The sequence below is a fragment of the Mizuhopecten yessoensis genome, unplaced genomic scaffold, assembly GCF_002113885.1.
Source record: "Mizuhopecten yessoensis strain PY_sf001 unplaced genomic scaffold, ASM211388v2 scaffold10441, whole genome shotgun sequence".
Classification (NCBI taxonomy): Eukaryota; Metazoa; Mollusca; class Bivalvia; order Pectinida; family Pectinidae; genus Mizuhopecten; species Mizuhopecten yessoensis.
The window spans coordinates 215,092-224,181 of NW_018408548.1; the positions used below are offsets into that span (position 1 = coordinate 215,092).

Below are 9,090 nucleotides of genomic sequence, written 5' to 3' on the forward strand. Positions count from 1 at the left end.
AAGCCTTAATGTCAATTCCTAAGCGCGAAAAATTGTGGGTAAATTAAGTCATTTTTTAAGTTTGTGCAACACCCTAAATAAATTCCTGCATCCGCCCCTGGGCATAGGTTTTCGGAATGTCCCCTGGTACGATGTCTTTCGGAAGGTCAAGACTCGTTATCTCAAATACTTGTATATTATATCACCTTTTGCGTGTCTGAAGCTGAAAGAAGGTACTCTAACAATAGTTTTATATAATAGCGGAAAAGTACGTTCATTCATTCAAGTACTGAAAAGGTGGTCGAAGAGCGCGAATATTGAATCTGCTTTTTAACCAGCGCACGTATTTGGTCTTCAAATGTTAGGGCATTGTCCGAAATCCTTTGAGCAAGAAGTTTCAATTTATATGTAAATGAAAATGATGTCCCTTTCATGAAAAGTAGCATGGCAGCCGAGTCGACATAGATTTTATGGACAACTCTACACATTTTACACCTTTGTGTGCCTACCCTACACTGGTCATCTGTCTGATGAAGGTGACAAGTGTACATACAGTACTAGGTTTTTCAAGTTTCAAGTTTGTTTATTTCCGAATGCAATAGTCATCGAAACGTCACAAAGAAACTCTTATTGGTTGTGTAAAAATAACTTTTAATAATCGGTTCAAGTTTGTTACCTCATTCACCCCTGAAATGTCATAATGAACTATTCCAACCCTTGAATTGGAAGGGTTCAAATGGGTTTTCAGGAGTGAATGAGTTAATAGTATTTTTTCGATTAGAAATTGACAATCTACAGGAAATCCATTATGACAGATTTCAATTTAAATAAGAATAATAAAACAAGATAAATTTTTAAATACTTTATATAAAAATATAACAATTTCCATACATGAATATTCAGGAGACATAATATGTTAATTCTGAACTTTCTATCACCTCTTAAATTATTTACCTCGATCAAGAATTTGCAAAGTGGATCCTGCCACATTTTTTAGTCGTCAATATTTTTTTATCAATAGTTCTTCAGATCTTTTAATTTTTCCTTTCCCTAACAATTACAACAATTTGTCAAAAAAAAAATCCAAAATACACAAATGATTTTTAACAAGTACAAATTACATTCCCAAATTATATATATAATAACACAACACAAAACAATTTATTTACTAGCTGAATTCTTAAATTACGATTTAGTTCTAATTCGATGTTTTATTGTGATCCGTTATCTATGACTACCCTTATGTTGAAATACACACAAACATCCCTACCGTATTACACATGCTAAAAGCCCATGCAGTGGGGTTGTCTCGCAAGAATATGGGTTACATGGATTCTTAATAATCCAATTTTGTCAATCACCAGTGAAAGACTTGATCTTTATGATAAACACCAGTCTACTGCCATGCATATAGGCCAAATATTACATGCTTACGGAAGTCACAAACAAATACAGTACAAAATGTATATATGTATGTTACAATGTACATATAATCATATGGAACAAAAGTTATATTGATCAAAATTCATCAACATATAATTATATCTTCAATAAGATTCATCAGTTGATGATTATAGTTGCAAAATCAACAAATTCCTTTAAGTCCAGTACATTCAATAGTACTTTTTTAAATTACAGTACATTCCCCTTAAGATCAATCTTTATTTTAAGAAAAGACTGTGATATTAAGCAAAACATAACATTAAAAGCTTATATGATTTTCTGACAGGTATAGAATTACTGTATACAGTTAATATTTTGCAAAGATTTTCTTTTTGTTACATTTTGGCCTGAAAAATAACTAACAATACAAACAAACACTAATTCACTGCTATATAGATGATAATCTAACTGTTAACAATTTTGTGCAGAAATCAAACCTGGCAAATTTGTTCCTAAAATAAAAGTGCAAAACTATTTTCTCTCCAATTTCAATGTTATACAGTCAATATCAACCTAATGTCAGACCATCATTCTTCCATATCACAAATTTGTTCATGTGCTCAAAATTGAAATAATTCACAAAGTTAATATACTTATTCATTAAATATTTTAATAGTGCCTCATAGCCTCACATATAGCTGTAATTGGTCCCCACAAACAGTCATTTCCCCCAGATAATAGACCATGTACTATTAAATATAAAATACAATCGAAGGGAGACAACTGATGCAAATTTAAATGTAATAGTATTAAAAACTTGTGATGTACCTGTAAACAATGTCTGACCTCTTGCAAAATAAGCAAAAAAAAATGTTCAAATCAAAACAGATTTTTTATTTTAATCATAAATGTAACTGAGTAAGCATAAACTTTGCCTTCTCAAAAATCTCTTTTTGTAAATCATCAAAATAAACTGTTTGTAGAATACTGTACTACTAGGATTTCTATCAAACATTCATATTCGAAATTATTGAATTTTCTCCATTCATTTTCTATTGTAGTAGTAAACAATGCATGTACTGTTCTGTTTACTGTTATACTTAAGAGTAACAACACATTTAAGGGGGTATGCTGCTTTATTGTCACAGTGACATATGCATCTCCTTTCCAAGAGAGTTCCCCATCAGATTCCCTGTAAAATTTCATTCACAAATGGTACTCTAGACTTCTTAAATTAATTGAAAGGTACACAAAAATGCCTACTGTGATAATACCCAAAGTTATTAAGATAAAGCCAGCTAAAATTTTCAGGGCGATAACTCTAACACTAATCGCATATATATGAATTTGAAAGGCAGCAAATCTCTTTAAGACTGTGTGTAAATAATATATTAATGGAAGTATATTTTCAGTAAAATTGTTTAACTTGCATCTAGCATTGGAAACGCAATACACAAAAGATTTGCATGAATGGTGGCTGTGATGTCACGAATACAAACTATAAATTTGTTAGCGAGACACTCGGGTATAATAAATATGTGTCCTTGACATTTGAACCCTTTCACCACTGTAGACCATAATGGACTCATCCATATCTTTACTCGTGAGCAGCAGTGTAGCCAATGGAAAGACTTATGAACGACAACTTGAGCAATTCCTCAGAACAGAAATTTACAGACGAATATCATCCTGATCTTTGTCGTAAGCCTCGAAAACATTATCATTATCCCGCATGTCCACTTCATCCTGACCGTAGGGTTGACTGGTAAATGTGCCGAGATGTTGTGGCTGTTTCTCCTCTGCAGGCAACATGACAGGGTTTACAAAAGAACCGTTCACGCTGGCGTTGTAACCCCCATTGGCTATCCCTGCGGCTGAAATAATAATACAATGATCTTAGGGAGTTTGTGATAGATGTTTAGAAAAATAAACTTGTATTTGAATTTCAAGTAATTCATTTCATACTGTCATAGACAAGAGTTAATTGATGAAAAGCTTAAATTAATTAGCAATATTTTAAACTGAAAGAATCTTTAAAGAAAAAAGAAATGACAGAAATATTCAAAAGTCTGTTGTCGAAAAATCTTTAAATATTTTTATGGCAACTCATTCTGGTTCAAAGTGTATTAACAAAGATGAACTTTGAGGCAAAAGAAAATTCAACCAATATGCCAGTAGCCACAAACACAAGAAACCAGGAGGTTCAACAGCAATGTATGGCGCACCATATTCATAGGTCTTGATCGACACAGCATTGAACTGTGAACCATTCCTATCACTGGAACCATAAGATTACATTTCAGATGACTTCGGTCAATTCATGTTTACGAATCTCTTGACTTGACTGATCTGACAAGCCATGCTAGTATCGTACAGCCAGTGAAAATCACCGATTTTGCATACAAGGCAGCAAATCCCGCTAAGAAGTATGAACTTATTTATTTCTTTTCTCGAATATTCTGCCATGCAATCATACAGCCACACTGATACAGTCACAGTAAGCTTCGCTCAATGAATATAATATAAGCTACCGAAGACCGTCTGACACATGCTTGGAACTGCTATCATCTCACCACAGCCTGTATTTTATTTTGTATCTATATTATCGAACAGATATGTAAGAAATATTTGAACTTTCCTGTTACAACAATAACACATAATCATGCTAAGCTAAACATATGTTTGCCCAAAGTAACACTAACTAACCTGTTGAGATATTATCTTTTGTGTATTAATTTTCCATTATTTTAATTTTTTGGGCATTGTTTTTTTTTGGGGGGGAGGGAGGCAGGATTTCAAGTAATTCTTAAATGAATGTAGATATTCTCTTGTAAATCTGCCAGCATCGTATATTATGATATCCATAAGAAATATATTAGTTTGAAATATCCTAACATAAATATAATAGATTGTCATTATCCTTAATTTGCTTTGGATTTGACTCTACACCTCCAATAGGAAAGATTGTATCATTCTGAATATCTTCAAAATTATCTGATATTTTACACAATTCAAAATTTATGAGTAAAACATTCCAGAAAACACACAACCATTCACATCAAAACACCCATACTCATAGGAGAAGAGTAATATTTTTTCACAAAAGAACATACTGCTCCTCGAAATCTTTCTCTGGTATTTTTTTGTTATCGTACTACACCTTATATTCCTACACTGCTAGCTAAGCCTGTGTGTTTGTACAGGTATACTACCGATAACCTTGTTCAATACGTGTTAGATAAAACCCTGTTGGTTTGAAGTGCTCCATCACTCATGATAAAATAGTTTCGTACATGTCGATAAAACCCGAGGGCCCAGCTTTACAAAGACTGGTTAGCTCAACAACAATTTTGAAATCCAATTTTTCTCATCTTAAATACTTGATGAAAATATGGAAATTTAGAATTATGAATTTGATTTCATTTATGGGAATTCAAAATGATGTTCATAAATCAGAAATACAAAATATCCTTGTCACTTTCTAGATGTTTCCATTTGCTTTTACAAGTCAAGAAGCTTATCAGGATATGAAAAAAAGGGTGTGTCGTTTAGAATGATATATACAGGTGATAAGACATGTAGTTTTATTCAAATCAATCTAAAATCTTTTTCTTCAATCCAAACTCTTATATTTTCTATTAAATAGATATTCCTAACGATTGATTTTTTATCGTGATTTAAAACAATAAAACAAATATTGGTATAAAATAGGCCTTGTTTTTTATCCAGGAAGTATCAATCACCTTATCACAATATTTATTGGTAGATCAATGAAAAATTCTTGTTTTTTCTCTTTATCAGAAAGCTACATTTTAAGAACATTTGTAATGATGATATTATGTTTTCATCATAATATGATTACCATGTGAGTTTATCTGATGCTTCTGATGTTTATAAAGTCTGTATGTATAAATATCGAGTGTAAGTAAGCGATTACTTACAATCCTAGTGGAGAAGATAAAGGTGTTGCCTATTAAATTAGGGAGTTGGAGACAGAATAGTAGGGGTTTTGCGAAAAACAACTATGAAAGGTCAATATTATTGCAGAACGGTCAATTTATAGGGCAAAAATGGTACTGTACATTACCATCTGATCTCTTATTGGTCCACTATTATTACTATATGATCACATGAACAGAGCTCAATATTCAATATGTTACTTAAGTCTAAAGGACATCTTCATCATTAACTGTTATGTAACATAGGTCATTTTTTTTTTATCGATTCCTCTACTAGGAGTTTAACCCAGACCACATGTTAACTATTCTTACACATTAACCAAATGAGCTCAAATGAAATACTCCCTAGACAAGTCAGTAGGAAGAGGCTTCAATTTTACCAGGGTGACATTTTCCCCTAAAGGAGGTTTTTCCAAGGGTCAAAAGAATTGTTGAGTATTTTTGCCAAATTATTTCCCAGGTCTCTATATGGGTGCCAATGCAACAGAGATCATTTTTTTTAACGCCTTAACTAGGAGTCGAAACTGGGACCTCTGGTTCACTAGTCTAGCTCTACTGAGTGAGCTAAAGAGAAAATCTCCCAAGCCGAGTCGGTAGGGAGTGGCTAGTATTTCACCAGGGTGACATTTATAATGGACATTTAGAGAATTAGCAGACAGTGGAGACTGAAGTTGCTGAATTGTCAGGAACACCGTCTTATTAGGTTCTAAAATGGAAACCCATATAAAGTAAACAAAATGTTATTTTACAAAAACTAAACATACAGGTAAGTAATACAGTACCACATATAGTATACTTTTAAGGTAAAATTTTAAACTTTATTAGGTCTGAGACATACCACAAAATATATCATATATACATTATATACTGTCCCCATTTTAGTGGATTTCTATGTAATTTGAAGATTAACTGATTTATATACAAAGTACATTTGACAAAAAAATCAATTAATCAGATTACATTCAACAGATGTTATAAACTTATAAATCAAAACAAATGAACTCGAAAGTCCACTTCCCGAAAGTAATACTACATAAATGGGAGTAAGACTATAAGCCTGGATGTCTACCTGGACTAGTGCATGCTTCTCATTAGGGTTGGGACGGACTGTCAAACAAAATGGGACTAACTTCTCTATGGGAGAACATTGTACAAAATTTACGATTAATCAATTCTTTAATCCTTGAACCTTTTATAACAAAAGCTAAAAAGTGCAAAACACCAAAACGTGCAGGGATGCTATTTAAGATAAATTTGTACACTATTAGGTTTTCCATTGACATCAACTCTTCAAGAATCAACATAGGGGTCCGACATATTAAATATTATATTGGTCATAGCAATTGTATATTAAATACACATTTGATGACCATTGTTTTGATTTATCTAGACCCTGTGCTGTTAACCATATAATATAGAACAAAAATAACATTCATTATCACATTCACCCCTGAAATTTCACAATGAACTATTCCAACCTTTGAATCGGAAGAGTTCAAATGTGTCATCAGGGGTGAATGAGTTATATTATAAAGAGGTTTATGAATAAATAAATCCATTTTTAACATCCATTTATTTCTCCTTTGCTCAAATGAACACACTGTTCTCCATTTTACAGTAGGTGCATCTGCACTAATTATCCATGAAGTGAATTGTCAAACCATTACGTAACAATGAAGTTATCGCTAAGCCAGCTGTTATTTGTTAGTCGACATGTAGTTAGTTTGTAATCTATCTAAACATAAACATAATCTCACTATTAAGGATTCTTAGTCGAAAAAATAAAAGGTAAATTTGGTGATGCCGAATTTATGATTTTGCCAAAATATGCGACAGGTATAGATACCTGTGTTTTTACCTGTGTTTATGTCTAAATCTCGAAATACCGGACAAAGTAAAACCTGTCTAAACCAAAAACTAAGTAATATGAATACTTGTATCATTCATACATTCAATTTGGGCCCAGTGGCAATTGAACCTTCATTCCAGGTATGCAGACAAACCTGTCAATTCTGAATGAAAAGGTTGGTCCTTGAGGTGAAAGTTTTCGACAGGCTTCATAGTAATGCATTCTTATTGGATATTATAGTACACTGTAATTACTTATCCGTAATCGCGGATCAAACTTTTCGATTTAAAATTGTTGCAACATTTTTTGGACCTGAACTTTTTTTTCAATATACTTTGTGTAGATTTTTTTTCTCATTAAAATTCTTTTATGTTAGTATTTCTTATATTTTTCTCTACCATAAAGTTTATTTGTCCGACTAAGAATCCTTAAAATGGTTAGAAACACAACTGTGGACATGCTTCACCTATACCGCACCTCAATGATAAGCTGAAATAAAACAGATCAATGTTTTAATTTCTCTTCCATGTCATAATGCATTAATTTTCTTAAACGATGTCATTTGGATTGTTTCTCCTGGAAAATAAGCACCCGGGCCAGCAACCGTTTAGCATTGTTGCTTAAATCAAAGTTTCAGTGATTACCCCAGACTCAATATTGAACAGTGCAATACCGTGCTCCGTTATTTTCTTACCATTCTGTAATATTCAAAATATTTTTCCTGTTTATATATATCTAAATGAATTTCCGTGTTATTCTGATTTTAGCCAGCATGCATATGCTCAGCTTCAATTAGATAAATCGCAAGAACACAATGCTGTGATCGTTTCAGTAGTCTCTGGGGGAAACACAGATTAGTGTACACTTAAAATTAATGAGAAAGATAGTTTTCCAGAAACAAGTTCATTCTATTTCTATGAGTTGGTTGACAAACGTCCATTAGGTATCTATTAGACTAAATATAGTCTGAAGTATCCAAATATTTCACTGTTCAAAATAAATAGGACTTCGGAAATATCAGTAGGTATCAATCAAACAGGGATGGGACCCTACCGGTACGAGAGGATATTATTTGTTACGAGCAGCGATTATTTGTTGCTGAGAAAGTGCATTTCAATGAGTCGGACAATTAGGATTATAGGGATCTATAGGTGTATTAATTAATTGTCACTCAAAAATTGGATTAAATACTGGTTATCATTTGTTCCTGTAAAATGTATTGTTTTGTCACTGTCTTTTAACACACTGCTTATATAAGAAGCCGTTCTGATAAAGTCTTTGGGTCTGAACTTCGTTGGATTGAAAGCTTGAGGTTGGTGGGCTTTGCAGAGAAAGGTCATGCCTCAGGAAGGCACCCTGCTTACATAAGAAGCAGTTCTGAGAAAATCTATCTGAAAATCTATAGGGTGGAAGCTTAAGGTCGGTGGGCATTTTAGAGATAGGTCCAGTCTCAGGAAGGCACCCTGGTGTGTGGTCTACTGTGTCAAGTCTCAGGAAGGCACCCTGGGGTGTGGTCTACTGTGTCAAGTCTCGAGAAGGCACCCTGGTGTGTGGTATACTGTGTCAAGTCTCTGGAAGGCACCCTGGTGTGTGGTCTTCTGTGTCAAGTCTCGGGAAGGCACTCTGGTGTGTGGTCTACTGTGTCAAGTCTCGGGAAGGCACCCTGGTGTGTGGTCTACTGTGTCAAGTCTCGGTAAGACACCCTGGTGTGTGGTATACTGTGTCAAGTCTCGGGAAGGCACCCTGGTTTGTGGTCTACTGTGTCAAGTCTCGGGACTTAATTGGTTTCATGCGATATATATCACTAATTTTGTTTGCAACACCTTAACTTCAGGGAACGCATGCACACTATAAAACTTAAGAAAAACACTGACATGTCAGTTAGAGCTCCACCATATGCCTTACCATAACACCCCACCC

General features: G+C 33.6%; 1 protein-coding gene across 2 annotated transcripts in view; it reads right to left on the reverse strand.

Moving 5' to 3' along the window:
- Nucleotides 1-826: 826 nt before the first annotated feature.
- The window catches only part of LOC110460598 (lipoma HMGIC fusion partner-like 3 protein), a 12,148-nt gene continuing 3,884 nt past the window's right edge, over nucleotides 827-9,090 (reverse strand). The window contains exons 4-5 of one of the 2 annotated variants that reach the window (XM_021513590.1): nucleotides 7,648-7,659; nucleotides 3,150-3,236 (exon numbers count right to left, since the gene is read on the reverse strand). In XM_021513590.1, coding sequence (XP_021369265.1) covers nucleotides 7,649-7,659 — 11 coding nt within the window. In that variant the 3' untranslated portion in view covers nucleotides 3,150-3,236; nucleotide 7,648. Of the gene's footprint in view, nucleotides 3,237-7,647; nucleotides 7,660-9,090 lie in introns of both variants that reach the window. The other variant, XM_021513589.1, reaches the window with a different exon arrangement.